The sequence below is a fragment of the Cupressus sempervirens genome, chromosome 10 (genome assembly GCF_028749045.1).
Source record: "Cupressus sempervirens isolate cs-2001-9-10 chromosome 10, ASM2874904v1, whole genome shotgun sequence".
NCBI lineage: Eukaryota > Viridiplantae > Streptophyta > Pinopsida > Cupressales > Cupressaceae > Cupressus > Cupressus sempervirens.
The window spans coordinates 780,527,639-780,549,881 of NC_143127.1; the positions used below are offsets into that span (position 1 = coordinate 780,527,639).

The following is a 22,243-nucleotide window of genomic DNA, read 5'->3' on the forward strand; positions in this document are numbered from 1 at the left end:
GACAAAATTATAGAGGAAAATGTTATTCTTGTAGTTATAAATGGCAAATGGGTAACATGTGGCATGGTGGTTTTGGCCCATGCTTTTGTAAGACCACAAATGGTTTGCAAGTTGTAAATCACTATAAAAGGAGGGCTTGGGGAGGTGTTTGAATCATCAAGTTTTGTTTGCAAGACTGGGTGCTAGAAGGAGTCTCTCTGAGTCTGAGTCTGATTCTAAGTTGTGGTGATGCGCTCCTATAAGAATTTGCATTGCAAGTGTATTGTAATCTACTTAATTTGAGAGTACATTGTTCAGATTTTGGAGGGTGGGGTTTTCACCCAAAAGGGTTTCCCCATGATAATCATTGTGTTATGTGTTCATTGTTATTTTGATTATGTTATTATGCATTTCTTGAGATCTTTGCAATAGTTAGTTGAATTTGCATAATCATTCTCTCAAGATTAGTGTAAGAAGTGATTATGTGCACCTTTTCTTCCTTACAAGTGGTATTAGAGCCTAGCTAGTTTTGGTTCTATTTGTTGGGTACAGGGTTTCTTAAGCTAATCTAGGTTTGAGTGAGAGCTTGTGCAAAGGTTTTTATTTTTGTGTTGTAGGATTGCAAAGATGGAAAGCATATCAGGGATGATTGATGTAGAGAATTTTTCTAGTACAAACTTTGAGATGCAAAAGCTAAAGATGGAAGATTTATTGATTGATTGGGATCTATGAATGTACTTGATAAGAATAAGTCGAGGCCCACAAATTTGACTTTAGCCACTTAATATGATGTGACAAATAGAAAAGCTAAAGGTATCATCAGATTGTGACTTATAGACTCGATTATGTTTAATGTCCATGAAGAACCTAGTGCAAAGAGGCTTTGGAAGAAGCTAAGTGAGATCTATCAAGTGAAATCACTTGTGAACAATATTTTCTTGAGGAAGAAGTTGTCTTCCTTGAGAATGGAAGAAAGTGGATGGACTTTTGAGCGAATTGAAATTTTTAATATGTTGGTGACTCAATTGACCTCAATTGGGGTGTTGATGGATGATGAAGAAAGGTGCCAAATCTTACTATGTTCATTGCCAGACTCATGGCATAGCCTTGTCATGACCATAGGGAGAACTTCAATTGTCTTGAAGATGGAAGATGTTTTTGTTCTATACTTTCTAAAGAGATGAGAAGGAAGGTCTCTGTAATGCCAAAGAGGAATTCAGTGTTTGAGGAAGAACAAAAGAAAGAAGTAAGAAAAAAAAGTAGCATGGCCATTCTAAGTCTAAGAATAAGGAGAAATGAAGATCTCTTGGTAAGTCCAAGGTGATCAGCTAGAATTATGGCAAACTTGGACACTTTTGAAAGGATTTAAAAGAGGAGAAGAAGAAACAGAAGCAAGATTATGATTCTAAGTCTAAGAAGGAAGATGGAGATGTTTTCATCATAGCCTTGGCCACTCATGTAGGTGACAATGCATGGTTGATAAACTCAGGTGCATCTTTTCACATGACTCCTAATAGAAATTGGTTTAGTAAGTATGAGAAAATTGATGGTGGTAAGGTATATTTGGGTGATAACTCAATTCTTCATATTGTTGGTTGTGGAAGTTATCATATGAAATTTTCTAATGGTAGAATTAGAAAATTTGATGGTGTCTTGCATATCCTAGGACTAGTGAGGAACTTTTTATCTGTTAGCAAACTAATAGATGCCGATGTGAATATATAATTTTTTGAAGTAGGTGTGAAGATGGTGAGAGGTGCTATGGTAGTAGCAAGAGAAAATAGATTGGGTACAGTGTACCAACTTGATGCATGCACAGTTGAGTACAATAGTACTTCTGATAAGATTGTGAAGAGGACTACTTTATTGGAGAAGGAGAGGGTTTCTCTTTCAATAGATGGTCATGGTTTTTGGGTACCCAAGGGTACTTTATCTACTAAATCAAAGCTGCTTGCAAAGAATGCTATCTTATGGAAATGGAGACTTGGGCACATAGGTGAGAAGGGCCTACAAACCTTAAAATGTAAAAAATCTTGTTGATGGGTATTATGTTTTTGTATGCACTACATACTAAAGTTTTCCAATTATTGATCTATATATAGTTTGATCTACTTCTTTTAAATCATCATTTTTGGAAAGCTTATGTCAAATAAACATAGGTGTTCCAACTAGTCTAGAATCCTCCATTCCAAACTTCTTTAGTATCTCTTTGATATATTTGACTGAGTAATATAGATACCATCCTCCTTCTATTGAATCTGCAAGCCAATCAAAGAATTTCATCTCTCCAAACATTGACATCTCAAATTCCTTACTCATTTCCCCAAAAAATGATTTTTATAAATCATAATTTGTAGTAAAAAATGTATTATCCACAAAGATTTCTACCAAGAAAATCTTCTTATCTAGTCCTTCTTTGATGTATAGGCCTATGTTATCATTAGTTCTTTGAAAATCAATCTTTTTGAGATACTTGCACAATCTCTCATACCATGCTATAGGGGCTTATTTGAAACCATACAAAGCTTTGTGTAGTCTGCAAACCATGGCCCTTTTGCTAGGATCAATGAAACCTCCAGGTTGCTCAATGTAGACTTCTTCTAAGATTCCATTCAGGAATGCTAATTTCACATCCATCTAATATAATTTGAATCATAGTGTTCTAACACCTTCAAGTTTAGAAACAAGAGAAAAAGTTTCTACATAGTCAATACCTTCCTCTTCAGCATAGCCTTTGCAAACTAGCCTTGCCTTGTTTCTTGAAACTTTTCCATTCTCATTCAACTTATTTTTTAATACCTATTTTGTGCCAATTACATTCTTATCCTTGGGTCTAGGAATATGAGTCCATGCCTTATTCCTTTCAATCTAATAAGTTTCTTCTTTCATTACTTCAATCTAACTTTCATTCTCTAATGCATCTTTTGAACATGTATCTTTGAATTTTTTCATTGTCATTGTGCCAACTAACTGATCTTCAATGATTTTCTTAAGTGCATTATGCATTCTAACATATCTAGCAAGTTTGGGCTCCTTCTTTCGAAAATCGCTAGGTTCACCATGATATTTTGTATCATGCTCGGGTCCTAGTATAAATGACTCAGGGCCATTAGACTATGACTAAATTTCTTCTTGCAGAAGCTTGGGTCCTTCTATCTATGATTTAGGTCCTTCTAATAACTCGGGTTGCACTTTTTGAAACTCAGGTTGAAATGTGGATTTTGGGGACTCGGGTGGTAGAGGCTACAGAATGCCACTTGTTTGAATATTAGGTACAATATCAGACTCATAGTAAACAAATTTTTTGTAGTCTTCAAGTTCTTTACTACTTTGTTCTTCACTCTTATCTGCAAACTCATCAATCTTCATGTGTGCATTTTCTATAACTTTACGAGTAGATAGATTCAGACACTTATATGCTTTTCTCTTATTGCAATATCCCAAAAAATGCCTTAATGACTTTTCACATTGAATTTTCCTTTTCGAGACTCCTTCAAAATATAAAATTGATTGCCAAATACTTTGAAGTTACAAACCATTGGTTTATAACCATACCATAACTCAAAAGGTGTTTGATTTTAATCATTCTTCAACTAAACTATGTTCAAGATATGAACTACAATGTTGATTGCTTCCTTCCAATATTTGATAGCATCATTCTTCTCTATCATTAGGGTCCTTGTAGAATCCATGATTGAATATTCCTTCTTTTAGCAATGTCATTCTGCTGAAGTGTGCTAGGTGAAGACACTTGTCTTTTAATTCCTCTTTCATTGCAAAATTCATTGAATTCATTAAAAAATAATTCTCCTCCTCTGTCTAATCTTAAACATTTTAGTTTCTTTCCTGTTTCTTTCTCCACTATAGCTAGATACCATTTGAAAATTTGAAAATATTTTAATTTTTCCTTTATATACATAACAGTCAGCATTATTGAATAATCATTAACAAATAAAATAAAGTACTTATCGCTTTTGTAGCTTTCTATGCTAATAGATCCACAAAGGTCTGTATGAACTAGCTCCAACACTTCTTTAGAATGATAGTTCCTAGTTTTAAAACTTGTCTTGCCCATCTTACCAATTTGACAATTCTTGCATATGCCCATGTTAGGTTTCCTTAGGTTTGGAATGCCTCTAACCCTTTTGTTCTTGCTTATGTTTATCAGGTTATCAAAATTCACATTACATAAGCTCTTATGCCATAACTATCTTTTTTCTACTTAAGCAATGAAACATGAACTTCCATTAAGATCTAGGTAGAATAGATTACCTTGTGTTTTCTTGTAAGTCCCAAATAGATTTCCTTTCCCATCAAGCAGACTAGCCTTTCCATTGACAAGTTCTACCTTGAATCAAATTTTGTTCAATTGAGCCACACTACGTAGATTTTTCTTTAGTCCTTCAACCCAATAACCATTATCACATTTGAAATCATTGGTTAGTACAATGCAACCTTTACCTTTCACATAAAATGGTTCATCATTTCCAAATCTAAAACTTCCACCATTATAGTGTACTAAGTTCTCAAATTTAGATTTTTCACCAATTGTATGGTGAGAACAAACACTATCAATAATCCATGTATCATTCTTACTAATATGTGAGATAAGTATCATGTGAGTAATGTAGACCATTTCATCTTCTTCTTCACTACTTTTAGAATCTTCACCAATGTAACAAGATTTCTTATCTTTGTCTTTGTACTCCTTGTAGGTTTTGAAATCCTTCTTTCCCTTGTACTTGTCATTTTTATTTTTTTTCCCTTATCTATTTGGACACCTTGCAAGAATGTGACCAACTTCTCCACAAGAAAAGAACATCAAAGGAATTTTTACTTTGTACTTCCCTTTGCCCTTGGGAAATCTTCTTACAAGTAGTACATTAATAACTTCAAGATCTTCATCATAACCATCATCATTCTCACCATTACATTGTCTTTTAGATTTTGCAGCTTTCCACTTGAGTGATAGCTTGGCTTGAAATGTAGACTCAACGTTGCTAGAGTTAGGAACCTAATTGTCATAGTTATCTAACTTAAATGTTGTCAACCTTCCTACTATTGCATCCAATGTTATATCATTCTTGGGATTGCATCTCATCTCTTGAGTTGCTAAAACTCTAATTGCATATATAAGAAGAAGTGTTCTGAGAACTTTTCTTATCACTATCTGATATTCTATCTTCCTCCTAAGGCTCTGATTGTACACATAGTGACATTGATTCTATTGCTTTATTTTGAAACATTCTCATCTTCTCTCATCCTCATTTGATCAAATTTACCTCTGAGACTTTTTGGCTTATCTCTCCTCACATTATCATCTCCTACATAGATGGTTTTCATCTTAATCCACATCCCATTAGGAGTATCAAAGTATTTGATTTCATCAAATTCAACATAGCTAACAATTGAAGCAATATCAATCATCATAATATTATGAATCTTCTTTTCTATAATTTTTTCAAAAGTCATAGTTTCAAAAGGTGTCACATACTTGGCATCTATATAATTTAGGCCCAAGTCTCTAATGGTTTCCAAATGCAATCTCATGAGTTACTACAATGACTTGAATTTATCTTAGTTTCTCTTATGGATCTCCCTTTTGTAAGACATCTTGATATTTAGCTTAGGTCCTTGAAACCTTCTCTGCAAGCACCAAAAGATCTTATACCAATTGTTGGAAATAGAAGAGGATTAAATATGAGGCAAGGGATGAATCAGTTATAACAAACTAAATCTTGGATCCCTTAGATGTCAATACAAATCAAAACTAAACTTTGATGAAACCAAAAATACTGTTATAACTCAGTTAGCTCTGAATCACTCAAAAAACACTAAGAATTACTATTACTCGATAATCACTGAAATAAATGCTTCTTAAGATGCTTAATGTTATTAACCATAGTTAACTTAGTTGCACAACAGAAAGAAAATAACACAAATACATATGACACCCAATTGTTGAAAAACAACCAATTGTAACTAGTTACTATTTTTAACTCTTCTAAAGTAAGCCCTTGTAGGATCCAACCCTTTTTAAGGTTACAAAACACACTATTAGGTGTGACCCTATTAAAGGATTTAACTACCCTATTAGGAGTGGCCTTGTTAGAGGTCTTTAGACACTTCAAACTAGAAATGTCACCTTGTTAGAGGATTTGGCAAATAGTTGTTAAGCTAACACTATTAAGAGATTTGATACACTACTATAATTATTAGAAAGTAACAATGATATGACCTGATTGCTGATGCAATTGTATTACTGATTTTAGATCTCTATTCTGGCTTGAATACTTGATCAGAAAAAAATTTGCAGCTCAATCAACTCAAAATACTATACTATCCTTCCAACTCGCTTCTTTGGTTTATCTTTTCAATATCATGCTTCTCTCTTTCAATCTCACAACATGATCTTATACTTATATCTTTTGCCTAGTCAAGTTGGCTTGAATACACTTACAAATATTCAATATTTATCCCTTAAGTAGGCTAGACTTAACAAATAAATTCATCAAACTAAATATACTGATTCAAAAAAATCCTTCATTAATTGACCCAGCTCGGTCAACACTAACTCAAGAAAAAAGGTTCCTTAGACTTCCTTTGTTAACTAGGTGAACTCAGTTGACACTACATCCTAAACAAATTCCTTTGGTAATCTAGTGAGCTCAGTTAACACTAGTTTTGTGCCAAATTCTCTTTGACACTCAAATGAACACAACATACATTGTTTCCTTTCAAACTTCCTTTGGTGTCCAAGTGAACTCGACAGATATTGTCTTCAAACATGATTAACTCTAGAATGCTCAATAGACACTAGAAACTATCTTCATTTCCCAAGAAAGCTCGATAGACACTAACTAGTAAAGACTTGATATTTTGAGTAATATCAAAGACAATATAGAATTGAACAATTATTTTCAAGAAGACTTAGGTCTCTTGAAATACTTTCTAGGCATAGAAGTGAAAAAATGCATGATGGCATCTTTATGTCTAAAGAAAAATATGCAAATTTGGTCTTGGATAGATTCAAAATGCAAAAGAGTGAGGCAACCCCAACACCTCCAAAGTTGAACAAGGAAGATTGCAGCAAAAACATGAATTCAACATTATATAAAAGCATGGTTGGAAGTTTGATGTATTTGACAACAAATTGGCCTAATATGATGCATGCAGTAAGTTTGATTTCAAGATTCATGGAAACTCCAAAGGATTCCCATTGGCAAATGGGAAAGAGGATCCTAAGGTATAAGAATAGTACCAAGGGAGTTGGCATTTTGTATACTACTATTAATGACTTTCGGCTGATTGGTTACAGTTGTAGTGATTGAGCTAAAAGTTTAGATGATAGGAAGAGCACTTACGGTTATATGTTTCATATGGGCTCGGGTGCAATTTCATGGGCATCCAAGAAGCAATCAATTATTTCCCAATCTACAGTAGAGGATGAATACATAATATCAAATGCAACAATATGTCAAGCTATTTGTCCAAGAAGAATCTTTACAGATTTGAATGAAAAGCAAGAGGACAGAACTACAATCTTTTGTGATAGTATTTTCTCAATTGCAATGACAAACAATCCAGTCTTCTATGGGAGTAGTAATCACATTGAGATCAGATATCATTTCATCGAAGAATTAGTGGAGATTGGAGAAATCAAAATGGAATATTGTAAGTTTCAGAAACAACTAGTAGAGATTATCACTAAGTCAGTGGGCATAGCATGTTATGGGTGCCTAAGAAGGAGTCTTGGCATAAATAATTTTGATTAGTAGTGATCCTTGGTTGTTTGGCTCGGGAAAAAGGGGGAGCGTTGAAATATTAAACTATTATTTTGTCCATTGAGCCAACTGTCCACCTACCCGGTAGAGAATTTATCTTCATAGGTAAGCTTAAAATTGAAATGAGAGGAAAAAATTTTGTGTGGAGACAAATAGAAAGAATGTCTTCCACTTTCAAAGTTAGAGATGGAGAAGTCAGAGCAAAGATAAGAGAGTAGAAGGAGAAAGTTGTAGAGCAATAGTTAAAGAGGAATAACAAAGTTTGCAGAAGCAAGGTTGGATCCTTTTCTATATTCTACAAGTAAATATCAGCCTATTAAAGCAGTGATTGCTCCAGGCCTTTATTGTATGCAACTCTTATAGCTGCAAGTTTATTTTATCAATAGAAGTAGCAATTTAATGTATTTTGGTTTTGGTTTGAAGCCATACGCTCCCAGATCTGTAATAGGCTGAATCATATCTTAAATAGAAAGCAAACACACATATTTTTCTATCTCCAACTCATTTTATTCTTGTAGTTGTCTCCATTTCTATCTATTCCGCATTGTATTTGGTATTTGTGCAAAATAGTGTTGCAAGTCTTTGTTCTTGTCTTTAAGACTGACTGTTGGTTGTTTTCTAGCTCCGCTCCCTTGCAAACCGAGCTTTTCATTCTTGCTCGGTCCCTTTTGAAAACTGATTTCCAGTCCTAGCTCGGTCCTTTGTCCTGTTTGTGTGTTGACTGAGTATTCCACCTAGTAGTGTTGATTGAGTTCACTCGGTCACGATGTTAACTGAACTCACTAGGTCCTTATCTGACTGGGTTGTCCAAGCTCACTCGATTCCTCTGTTAACTGAGTTAACTCGGCATAGTGTCCACCAAGTCTCAGTGTTAACCGAGCATACCCAGTCACTTTAGGTGTCAAACTAACTCGACACTCCTTGCTGTCACTCTACTCTGTGTTCTTGCTGAGCTCGGCGCCCACTATTGGTTGCATCTCCAAAGTTACACAGAATTTTTTGAAAGTTTTTCACACTAATAATATTGTCCAAGAAGGTTCCTTTTATACTACATTGTTTGCAACTATAGATTTGATATAGGAAAGCTTGTAGAAGTGCATTATTCAATAAATTGATCGAGTAAATTAGATGTCATTGTTATCTATAATTATAAGTTCCAGGTCAGCTGCTGAATATTTCTGACGTGCAACAAAACTAGAGATGTTAATCTCATCCGTAGTCATATTAACAAATTTTACTCGCAATTTGTTTGGTAAAAATTATTATTTTTGAAATGAGATGTCACTTTCGGGCATTAATTTCCAGAAGTTAAACTCCGTTTCTTCAGCTTCACACATTTCTTCCTCTTTCATTATTAGATTAAATCTTACGCAATCACTTGGCGATGAGAAAAATATATTCATCTCCTTATTATTATTATTATAGTTAACAGCGTAATGCTAAATCAATTCTTCTGTTTAGCCAGTCGTTCAAAAATCTTAAAATACTGCTTTGCTTGTCGGCAAATTGAGGAACAACCATTAACCATAGACTCGATGATTGGTTTTTGAATAGAAAATACGAACCAGTTTGGTTTAATTAATTATTTTTCTATTGAAATTACAACGAATTGTTTCAGATCATATATGCATACAGAAAACGAAGGTTAAACCCAATTAATGTGCATCATGTTGCAAGCTTAGTGAGCCACCAAATCATTAAAGACACGCAACAATAATTAGTGAAGTAGACTTGTAGTTACACGTGCAATTACTCAATCGTCACTGACACGCAACCGTGCTTTGCACGGTACCATGGTAGAAAATGAAATCAGTTTGTTGATTGGCTGAAAAGGTTGTCTAAATATGGTGGGCTCGTATGCACTGTCCTTGATTGGAGGATTAGTGGTCTTAAATTGCTCCAAGGACAGATCAAGCAGGGAAAAAAGGTCTGTCAAATAAAAAATAAAAAACAAAAGTGGAGAAAACATCACCAATGAACATGAAAGGCCACCAAATGTGGTATTGAAAGTTGAACTGTATTAAAAAGTTTGATGTTTCAGCAAAGTCAAACCAATATAATAAACGTTTATAATTAATTAAATATATATATCTAATTAACCTATACAATAATGCATATCACGTTCAGCAGAGGAGGTTTAGTAAGTGGAATCAAAGATCTGTCTAATCTATTAGATTTGGTTGTTTATGTCAATGTAGGTTGAGCAACATTCAAAATATTGGAAGACATGAAAAATTATCTGTAAATTCATCCTCGTTGTGAAGCTATGATATCCAGTTATGTCCAACTTAGTTGATCGTAAGTAGTGTCAACTTTGGCTTGTTCCTTTTTATGTGTTCTGCAGAAAAGAAACACAAGTTCAATGGGGTTTGTACTGTATTTGAGTTAGTACAATAGTTAGTTTACATGTAAATACGTTGTACATAGTGCATGAATGTTCTGGAGCATCGTAGACATTAGGATATAATGTTTTTACAGTTTAGATTGTTTATTTATTTTCTTTATGGGTTTGATTTAGAATAACCCTATAACTCAGCAGATTATTTCTATATAGTGTTTTAAACTTTTCCTGTTACTGATGGCCAAGAAATGTATTAGTGCAAATGCAAATAAGAGGGGAACAAAGCATCCCACCTACGTAGGTGTGAGGAAGAGGAAGTGGGGAATGTGGGTATCAGAAATTAGAGAGCCGAGGAAGGAGAAGAGAATATGGCTCGCCTCTTTCCCCACAGCAGAGATGGCAGCTCACGCACATGATGCAGCTGCTTTTGCTTTAAGAGGCAAGTCGGCCATTTTCAATTTCCCTGACTTAATTCATTCTCTTCCATGCCCTTCAACTTCCTCTGCAACGGACATTCGGGCGGCAGCAATAGAAGCTGCATACTCTACTTTTAAAGAGTCAGTGGAACAAGAAGCATCGCAGCTTTGCTTCAACACGGAAAATGGTGATAATAATGATGGACTTACCGCCCTAGAGCTGTTACCTCAAAATCAATTACAACACACCAATATTACAGTAACTGAAGAAGAACATAATGTGACGGTGGATTCATGGCTAGATTGGCCAAACTTGCTAATGAACATTGCAGATGGAGTGCTGATCGGATCTTCATTTGTCTTTGACAGCCCAGGCACTACAGAAGAAGATTCAGATGACCAATTTACATCTCTTTGGTATTTTACTTAGATGACTTTCGTACTGTTAGACAATGAGTTCAAGCTGGAGCTTTCAATCATAGAGCCAACGAGTACAGGAAAAGAGATATCAATTTCTACCTTTCAAGCTTACACTGGCTAAGATTGTTTTCATGTTAATTCTGTAAGGTTAAAACTGTATGTATAGTTTGTCTAATTAGAATTAAGTATTTTAGAAATGTTTCAACCTATATAACCGCTTCTATCCAGATATTTAGAACAGTTATTGATAGATGGTGTCTACAACTGCAGTCGAGTATTGCGTTTCCTTTGAAATTTATATAAAGGTTTTCTTTTCTCTCTTTTATTTTTCATTTTAACATGGGCTTATGTTTTCAATTTTTAAATTCTTCTATGCACTATAAATTTTTAAGAATTGTCCTAACAAGTTAGGTTTTATGGAACAATGATAATGGAAATATGTCTTAGTAGACTCAGCAAAATATGGTTTCGAGTTCGAGATGATGTTATTGTAATATATATTTCAAAGTTAGTTTTGACGTTTGTTTGAAATTTTTATGCAGTTTAGGTAAATGAACAAAACAAATATTTCATTGAAAATGTGATCCTAAAAGATTTGTCTACTAAAGGTAGAAAAACAATCTTTAAATGGATGAAGCTAATTTGTGAACTAAAAGTAGGATTTTTGCTAAGCTCTATTTTAGAACTAATACAGAAATTGCTTCCTAATGTTCTTATAGTGAATATAAAAAGCTAAAACATATTGGGTGTTTCAGGCACAAGAGAAGACTCATTCTATTTATCTTGTTTGTTAAATTTAACCCACTTCATATTCTCTATTAAATTCTTTGAGATTTTAATGTCAAAACACACTGCAATGGAGTCTCTTTATGTAAAGATAATCTTAGGTTCAAGCACTTGATGTATCTTAGAAGAATTATCTTATCCTTGATTCTAGTTTGAGAGGCATCATGGAATGTTAGGTTCCTAACATCTTTAAAATAGTGGTTAGACTTTCTATTATAGTTATTATTAACATAGCTACACTCAAAAAAATATGTTTAGTTTTTCTTGACTTGCAAATTGTGTGGAATTGAGTTCAAGAACTTTCCAAAAATAATAACCTTTATTATTATAAGATATAAAAAGATTCAACATATTATCAATAATATAGTGGTTGTGGTTTCCAAATATATTCTTAGAATCTCTTCATTTTTTGATAAATACAAAATTCTTGGACTAAGGAAACTATAGAAGAAAATTAAAGAACTTGTTGTAGACTCCCTTGGAGAGCTCAAAAATACATGAATGTTATATAAGTAAAAGTAAAAATATTTTTAATGAGGCATTAAGAGTCCCTTCATATACCGCTAAAGGGAAATCCATCGAGGTAGAAGGATGAACAACCACCTAGTCTATGATTTTGGAGAAAGAAGGACTTTGACCCTTTCTAATCATGAAGAAGACATCTTTGTAGAAATTGAAAATAATTAAGATAATAATAAATATGTTAATAAATAATTTTAAATAAAGTAATATACTTTTATATCCAAAGATATAATTATGATGCAAATTTATATCCTAAACAACAATGCAAAAGTATAATTGACAAAGTGGAGGAGAGACACCTTGTTAAATATTGTGTAATTACTAATCCACATGAAAAGTAGAAAAAAGGAAATACATTGGATGCAATCATAAATCTAATTAAATTTTAGGATATAAAGATACAATAAATGAAAGTAATATTCTAGAATATAAGAGTATAGATAGCTCCCATAAGAGAAGGATTTTGAAATGTTGTATCCTAGATTATATAAATCGATATTGTTGTACTACACAAAGTTAAAATAAATCATCCTTTTCTTAATGAAGTGTTTAAATATTTAGCCCTAAGTAGACTATTGTATTAGACTTGGTAAACATGCTTTCGGTAGAGTTTTTCCTATTTTAAAATATCTATCCATTAAGGGAAGATATTGGGAATCTATTGTTGAATATTTTGATCATTTATATCATCAATCTAACATTAAACAAAATGATGAAATATGGTTAAGGGCTATGACATAAATGTTAAAAAATAGAAATTTATAATGGGTAGTTATATCTCTAGAAATTGAGTCCTACAATCATATGCATTACATGTTTGTAGGAGGATTCAAAAGTATTTTATTTGACTTTAAAAAATATTCCTAGAATGAATTATGGATACATATATTTTATTTATTTATTTTCTAAGAAAAATTGGTATGACAGTGGTTGAAGTTGGAGATGCTTAATTACAGTTTCCTAATGATAATGTGGGATTGAGTCTAGCTCAAGTTGAACTTGAAATATTAAAAATGCACATTATATGAAATATCCTTCTTGAATCGAATCTAAAAGTTTTTTCTTGTGTACTTTATTACCATAATTCCTTTCTTATATTGATAAAACAAGTTCTAGTTCAAGTCTTTAGTTTTGAGACTTCCTCTAAACAATCTATTTTAGCCTTAATAAAAAACATTTCGAGTCATTTAAGGTAGGGTTATTAATATTAGTGCACAAAATAAGAATATAGTTTAAAATAATTAAACTACAGACTCTAGGATTTAGGAAAAAATACGTTTTACAGGGCCCAAGAAAAACCCATAAAGTCATAAGCTCCATCAGTATTCTCCTCCTTGTGATTATTGTCTTTGCTGTTCAAGTCCACATTTCACTCAATGCGGTCGATATCCATTTTGCCTTTGCAGCTCAAGAGCTTTTGGATGGAGGAGTGAATTGTAAGATCGCTATCCTTTATGTTTTTATTAATTCTGCCTTCAACCTCCTTAAATTAACATGAGATAACTTCATCCCTTCTTTTCCTTGCCTCCACTTCACTCTGCAAACCCTTCTCCTGATTGTCTGCCAAATCTGCCTGTTGAAGTGTTACTAGGTTTCAGAAATATATATTAAACTACATACTTCGTAATATTGTCCGCCAATTAAACTACATGCTTCAACGATAGATTTGAAATAGTAAAACTTGCAGAAGTATTAATTAATAAATTGATCAAGTGAATTAGATGTGAATGTTATGGAGAATTAGTTCAAGGTAAGCCCAAGAATATTTTCTGAGTTTCTTAACAACTAGAAATTTTAATCCCATTTGTAGTCATGAACAATTTTTATTTAACGGAATTTGTTTATGAAATTATAATTTTCGAAATGATATGCCATATTCAAGTATTAATTTCCAAAAGTTAAAGTCCATTTTTTCAGCTGCATACATATCCTGCTCTTTTATTCTAAGATTAATTCGTACATGAGTGCAAAGATTATCATATGTGTGAAAGAGATTGTTGTCCCCTCGAACCCAAAAGGCCGTTTACAGACAAATCGTTATATTGAAAGAAATCAGAAAGTATAAAATCTTAAAAATTAATTTTTTGAAACAAGTCATTATAATTCTAGATACAAAATGGACTTCGACCAGCCGTGCAATGTGATCGATTGTTTCTTATTTTGAAGGCATGTTAAATAAACCTACCAACAAGACCATTTTTTAATTTAAAAATAATAATTATTGTATAGTGATGCTCTTTGATTGTTTGATGCTTGGTGATAAAGTTATGTAATGCTAAATCAATAGTATTGATTAGTCAGTCATTCAGAAATAACAAAATACTCCTTTGCTTGTCGACGAATTCCGTAACCATTTTTAACTATAGACTCGATCATTGTCGTTTGAATAGAGAATGCGAACCAGTTTTGTTTACTTAGTGGTAATTCAATTGAAATTACGATGAATGGTTTCATATCATGTATGTGTACAGAAAAAGAAGCTATTGACGTGCAGCATCATGCTGCACGAATAGTGAACCACAAAATCGTTATTGACACGCAACCATGGTTTCCACTTCTGTCTAAAATGATCAATTGAAAATTGCACGGTACTATGCTAGAAAAGGAAATAAGTTTGTTGATTGGCTGAAAAGGTTGCCTAAATATGGTGAGCTCGTATGCACAGCCCTTGTTTGGAAGATTAATTGTCTTAAATTGCTGCAAGGACAAATCAGGCAGGCAAAACCAAAATCAGAAAAATGGAAACAATATCACTAATGACCGTGAAAGGCCACCAAATGCGGTATTGAAAGTTGAACTGTTGAAAAAGTTTGAACTTTAAGTAAAGTTAAACAAATATAATAAAGGTTACTTATAATTAATTAAACGTATATGTCAAATTAACCTATATAATAATATGCCTATCACGTCCAGCCGAGGAGGTTTAGTAAGTCGAATCAAATATCTGTCTAATCTGTAGGATTTAAGAACAGCAGCAATACAAAAAAAATAATACTCAAAAACAGGGGTGCTCTGTTTTCAGGAGAGACAAAATAGATTTTATTCACAGCTAAAAAAAAACTTACAAAATGGAAGCTTATTTAATAGTCTATAATCACAGTAGACTTCAGCTGTAATTCCTAAGAAAACTGAAACAAAACCAAACCAAACTAACTCATGCACAGCATAACATATGCAAGGATAACATGATTTATTACAAAATAATAAACTATTGTAGTTCAAACTGCTGAACACTATTATCCTAGGAAAGTAAACTTATCCATCAAAAAACTATAATCTAATGCATGCCATATGGAAAGCACGCATCTTGCTTAAACACTACTCTTGAACTAAAGTAAACTAGAAATCAATTGTGAAACGGTGGAGATGAAGCGGTGGAGCTGGAGTTTGAAGTGGAGTCAATCAGTGCTGAAGTTGCATGCTTATTTCAGTTTTACCGAACAGCAACATTAATCTTCATACTCCCCCTTGATGCTGAGAGGACTAACAATTTGATCTCTGAATACCAAAAATTGATCTTTTGCAACTGCCTTTGTGAAGATGTCTGCGATTTGCTCCTTTGTGCTGATGTACTTCAACTCAACCGCTTTATTTTGTACCAAATCTCTAATGAAATGTTGTTTCAGATCAAAGTGTTTGGTCCTGTTGTGATGAACCGGATTCTTGGCCAATTTAATGGCACTTATGTTGTCACAAAATATCACAGTAGGCTAAACTTGTATCTCTCCAATTTCTTCAAGAAGCTTTCTAAGCCATAAAGCCTGTGTACCAGCTGAAGTAATGGCAACATACTCCGCTTTTGTAGATGAAAGAGCAACCATACTTTGCTTCTTTGAACTCCATGTAATTAAACCAAAACCCAAAGAAAAACAATTACCAGATGTAGATTTTCGGTCATCCAAGCTACCTCCCCAATCTGAATCACTGAAGCCAACAAGCTCAAACTTATTAGAAGAATAGTGAATGCCAAAATCTACCGTGCTTTTCACATACCTCAAAATTCTCTTGGCTGCCTTCATATGTTCCTCTGATGGATTTGTCATATACCTTGAGACCAATGAAACTGAATAAGCAATATCAGGCCTTCTGTGAGTTAAAAACATCAAACTCCCCACAATGCTCCTGTATAATGTCTCATCAACAATTTTAGCACCATCATCTCTACATAATGTAACTCCATGAGCAATTGGAGTGGAAAGAGGTTTACAATCAGCCATATCAAATTTTTTCAACATATATTTTGCATATTTTTCTTGACAAATAAAAATTTCATCTTTACCTTGATAAACCTCCATGCCAAGAAAGTACTTCATGAGACCTAAATCTTTCATCTCAAACTCATTCATCATAGCAACTTTAAATTCATCTTTCATCTTTGAACTACTACCCATATATAACAAATCATCAACATACAAACTCACAATGAGAATATCATTACCTTCTTGTTTGTAGTAAAGGGTAGGTTCACTCTTACTTCTTTGAAAGCCATTCTGCTGAAAATATCCATCAATTCTTGCATACCATGCACATGGTGCTTGCTTGAGGCCATACAAAGCCTTCTTCAACTTGTAGACATCATTTTCTTTGCCTTGAATCTCAAAACCTTGTGGCTGTCCCACATATACCTCTTCTTCTAAGTACCCATTCAAGAAAGCACTTTTCACATCCATGTGATGAGTACTCCTTTCCTTTTGAGCTGCAAGAGAGATTAGCATCCTAATAGTTTCTTGTCTTGCTATTGGTGCAAAAGTTTCTTCATAATCAATGCCATACCTTTGAGTGAAACCTTTAGCAACCAATCTTGCCTTGTGTCTTTCAACACTCCCATCACTATTATACTTGGTCTTATAGACCCATTTTGTGCCAATCTTCTTCTTCTTATGTGGAAGATCTACAAGCTCCCATGTTTCATTCCTATCAATGAAATCCATCTCTTCATTCATTGCTTGCATCCAAACCTCATTAGCACATGCATCTTCAAAACATGATGGCTCAAAATCAACTTTAGCAAGTAATGCAAAATTTACTGTCTCACCTATTGGATCTTCTTCATGTGCTTGATTTTGACACCTCTCATAAATATCACTCAATCTTCTTACCTTCCTTGGAGGACTAGAGGATGGACTTGCTCTTGGTATTGGTGAGGGGTTTCTTGGTGGGCTTGGTGATCTTGAAATAGAACCATTAGCTGGCTGCTCATTATTATTATCAGCAATATCATCATCATCCAAAACTAATTTTGGCTTTCTAACATGTTGTTTTTTATGACCATAAACTCCCCCTTCATCAAAAATCACATCTCTTGAAACAAAAATCTTATTAGTAATAGGATTGAATAATCTATAAGCTTTGCTTTCTTCACTATAGCCCACAAAAATACATGATTCACTTTTAGCATCTAGCTTTTGCCTATTCTGATCAGGGATGTGAACATAAGCCAAAAAACCAAAAACTTTAAAATGATTTACATTAGGCTTTTTCTCATACCATGCTTCATATGGAGTCATCTTGTGGAGGGCACTTGTAGGACTCCTGTTGAGAATATAGACAGCTGTAGCAACTGAATCAGCCCAATAAGAATTGTTCAAACCCTTGGTTTGTAACATGCTCCTTGCCATTTCTACCACAATACGATTCTTCCTTTCAGCCACTCCATTCTGTTGGGGTGTGTATGCAGTTGTGAGTTGTCTTTTGATGCCATTCATCTCACAAAAATTCTGAAAATTGTTTGAGCAAAATTCTCCTCCTCGATCTGTTCTCAAATATCTTATTGTGTTCCCTTTCTCATTCTCTACATGAGCTTTAAACTTCTTGAATGTATCAAAGGCTTCATCTTTAGTCTTCAAAAAATATACCCAACACATGCGTGAGTAATCATCAATAAAAGTAATGAAATATGACGACTTACCCAAACTTTGTGTTTGCATTGGACCACAAATATCTGAATGAATAAGTTGAAGTGCGTATTGGGCCCGCCATGCATTGCCTTTTGGAAATGATTCCCTTGAATGTTTCCCTTTTGCACACCCTTCACAAATCTGTTTATGCTCTTCAACCTTAAGCAATCCAAGAACTAATGCATTTGATGTTAGATTCTTCAAACTATTGAAATTTAAATCGCCATACCTGAGATGCCACAACCAACTTTTATCCTCATAAGCCATATTGACAAGCTAATTATCATTTTGACCAAACTTCAAAGGAAACATCCTATTCTTTTTCATAGGAACAACTTTAATCACTTTATTTTTTTGATTCTTATCATAGATAGTACAGTGCATGTTCTCAAATACCACTCTATAATTCTTCTCACATAGCTGCCCAACACTCAATAAATTATGCTTTAACTTGGGAGTATAATAAATATCTTGAACACTTTTCATACCTTCCTTTGTCTGAACATCCATGGCTCCTTTGGCCGCAACATCCACAGTATTGTTATTACCAAGGGTAATATTGGATCTGTAACTATCATCAAGCTTTGAAAATATTTCTCTGTTACCAGACATATGGTTAGAGCATCCAGAATCCAAATACCAAACATCATTCATAGTACTTTCACCTTTCCCATAACACAAAAATAAATTACCTGAGGAAGGATCCTCATCTTGTTGGGCATAATTTGCACTGTTGTTACCTGATTTCAGTCTACACTCTCTCTCAAAATGTCCATACTTATTGCAATGATAGCATTGGATGTTCCTTTTATCAAATCTGCCTCTACCTCTTCCTCCTTGAGCACCTCCTCTTCCTCTAGATCCTCTTGAAAAATTTTAATTTTGGCCCCTTCCTGAGCCTTTGTTGTTGTTACTACTGCTGCTAGCACCATCGTTCTTTGAAATTTGCAATTGGGAAGCAAAAGCCTTCTCATTAACACTGATAGATGTGTCCCTTATTCTATCCTCATGTGATATAAGAGATCCAACCAATTCATCATACTCCATGGTAGCTAAATTTTTGCTTTCTTCTATGGCAATTACTACAATATTCTATCTTGGGGTTAGAGATCTCAATACCTTTTGTATTATTTGCTCTTGAGCAATAGATTCACCCAAAGTGGCCATTTTATGAGTCACATCTTTCACTCTCACACAGAAATCTCCCACACTCTCTGTCTCCTTCATCTTCAAGTTCTCATATTCTCTTTTCAAGGTTTGTAGCTTCACAACCTTGATCTGATCATTGCCATGGTAAGCATCTTTTAGAGTCTTCCAGGCCTCTTTTGCTGTCTGTGCATCAGCAATTCGAGGAAACAAGCTCTTATCAAGAGCCATTTGAATGTGAAACAATGCCATTGCATTCTTCTTCTCAGCTTCTTTCTTCAATCTCCTGTCATTAGGTTGGAGAGTATTCCAATCTGCAGGCTCTTCATATCCGGATTCAACGATCTCCCAAAAATCTTTTCCAATCAAAAAAGTCTTCATCTTGATTGACCAATATTGGTAATCAACTCCATCAAACTCTGGGATTTGCAAATTGTTTGCCATGCTGCTGTCTTCCAAACACCTTCAGCTCTGATACCAAATGTAGGATTTAAGAACAGCATCAATACAAAAAAATAATACTCAAAAATAGGGGTGCTCTGTTTTCAGGAGAGACAAACTAGATTTTATTCACAGCTAAAAAAAAACTTACAAAATGGAAGCTTATTTAATAGTCTACAATCACAGTAGACTTCAGCTGTAATTCCTAAGAAAACTGAAACAAAACCAAACCAAACTAACTCATGCATAGCATGATTTATTACAAAATAATAAACTACTGTAGTTCAAACTGCTGAACACTATTATCCCAGGAAAGTAAACTTATCCATCAAAAAACTATAATCTAATGCATGCCATATGGAAAGCACGCATCTTGCTTAAACACTACTCTTGAACTAAAGTAAACTAGAAATCAATTGTGAAACGGTGGAGATGAAGCGGTGGAGCTGGAGTTTGAAGTGGAGCCAATCAGTGCTGAAGTTGCACGCTTATTTCAGTTTTACCGAACAGCAACATTAATCTTCATATAATCAACAAGATTCGGTTGTTTATGTCTATGTAGGTTGAACAATATGCAAATATAGGAAGACATGAAGAATTATCTATAAATTCATCCTCGTTGTGAGGCTATGATATCCAGTTAGGTCCGACTTTGTCAAATCATAGGTAGTGTCAACTTTGCCTGGTTCGGCAAAACAGAACCACAAGTGTGGTTCAATGGCGTTTGTACTGTATTTGAGTTAGTATTGTACTTGTTTTACATGTAAAATGGCTGTACCTTGCATATGAATGCGCTGGAGAATTGTACACATTATAATATAAGTTTCAACACTTTTGGTATTTGATTTTTATTTTTAATGGATTTCATTGAGGATAACCCTAGAATCCATCAAATTAGAAGAAAGTTGTACAAGGTTTTTTCTAACTATATAGTCATTGTTTTGAACTCTTCCAATCGTTGATGGCAAATAAATGTAGTACTGCAAATGCAAATAAGAGGGGAACAAAGCATCCTACCTACGTAGGTGTGAGAAAGAGGAAATGGGGGATGTGGGTATCAGAAATAAGAGAGCCAAGAAAGGAGAAGAGGATATGGCTTGGCTCATTCCCCACACCAGAGATGGCAGCTCGTGCACATGATGCGGCTATGTTTGCATTAAGAGGAGAGTCAGCCATTTTCAATTTCCCTGTCTTGATTCATTCTCTTCCTTGCTCTGCAACTTCCTCTGCAACAGATATTGGGGTGGCAGCAATAGAAGCTGCATACTCTTCTTACCAGGATCCGGTAAAACAAGAAGCATCACAGTTATGCTTCAACACAAAGAGGGGTGATAATAATGATGGAATTCTTGCTCCAAATTTATTACCACAAAATCAATCCCAGCCGGCCACCAATATTTCAGTAACTGAAGAAGAAAAGAATATGATAGTGGATCATGGCTGGATTGGCCAAACATGCTAATGAACATTGCAGATGGAGTTCTGATCGGATCTTCACTTGTCTTTGACAGCCCAGGCTCTATAGAAGAAGATGCAGATGACCAATTTACTCTCTTTGGGATTTCACTTAGATGACTTTCGTACTGTTAGATAATTAGGTCAAGGTGGGGCTTTCAATCATAGAGCTAACGTACAGGAAAAGAGATATCAAGATGTACCTTTCAAGCTTACACTGGCTAAGATTGTTTTCACGTTAATCCTGAAAGGTTAGGATAGTATAGTTTGTCCAATTAGAATGAAGTCTTTCAGAAATATTTCAAGCTATATAACAGCTTCTATCAAGGTATTTAGAACGGTTATAGATAGATTGTGTCTTCCACTCCAGTGGAGTATTGAGTTTTCTTTTGAAATGTATATAAAGTCGTCGTCGTTTATTTCGGTAATGTTAACATGGGATTGTGTTTTCACCTTTTAAATTCTTCTATGCTCTATAAGTTTTTTAGAAACATTCTAAGACATAACACCATTAAAAAAATATCTTCTATGCTCTATGATGTTATTGCAATAAATATTTAAAAGATAGGCTTGAAATTTGTTTGAAGATTTGATGTGGCTTAGGTAAGTGAACTAAAGAAATATTTCTTTGAAAATAGAACCTTACAAGATTTGTCTCTTAAAAGTTGGAAAATAATCTTTGAACTGATGAAGCTTCCTTGTGAACAAAAAGCATCTTTTTTGCAAAGTGATACTTTAGAACTACTATAGAGCTTGTACACTAATGGTCTTATAGTGGATCTAAAAAGATAAAATAAATTGAGTCTTTTAGAGGCATGAGACAAGGTCAATTTTTTTTATCTTGTTTGTTTCATAAAACCTACTTAATAATCTTTTTAAAATTCTTTGAGTTTTTAATGTCAAAACACATAGTAATGGACTCTCTATATGTAAATATAATCCTAGGCTCAATCACTTGATGTACCTTGGAAGAATTATCTTATCCTTGATTCCACATTGCGGAGTAATCTTTGAATGCTATGTCCCTAACATTTTTAAAATAGTGGTTAGACTTCT

The 22,243-nt window shown here is 34.0% G+C and overlaps 1 protein-coding gene and 1 pseudogene across 1 annotated transcript; both read left to right on the forward strand.

Annotated features, from left to right (window-relative positions):
* Positions 1-10,341: 10,341 nt before the first annotated feature.
* Positions 10,342-10,950, forward strand: LOC149536203 (ethylene-responsive transcription factor ERF024-like). Its single transcript, XM_089806246.1, has one exon. It carries the CDS (start codon positions 10,342-10,344, stop codon positions 10,948-10,950), a length of 609 nt encoding a protein of 202 aa, XP_089662372.1.
* Positions 10,951-20,693: 9,743 nt separating this feature from the next.
* On the forward strand, positions 20,694-21,303 carry LOC149536204 (ethylene-responsive transcription factor ERF039-like; annotated as a pseudogene).
* Positions 21,304-22,243: the final 940 nt, after the last annotated feature.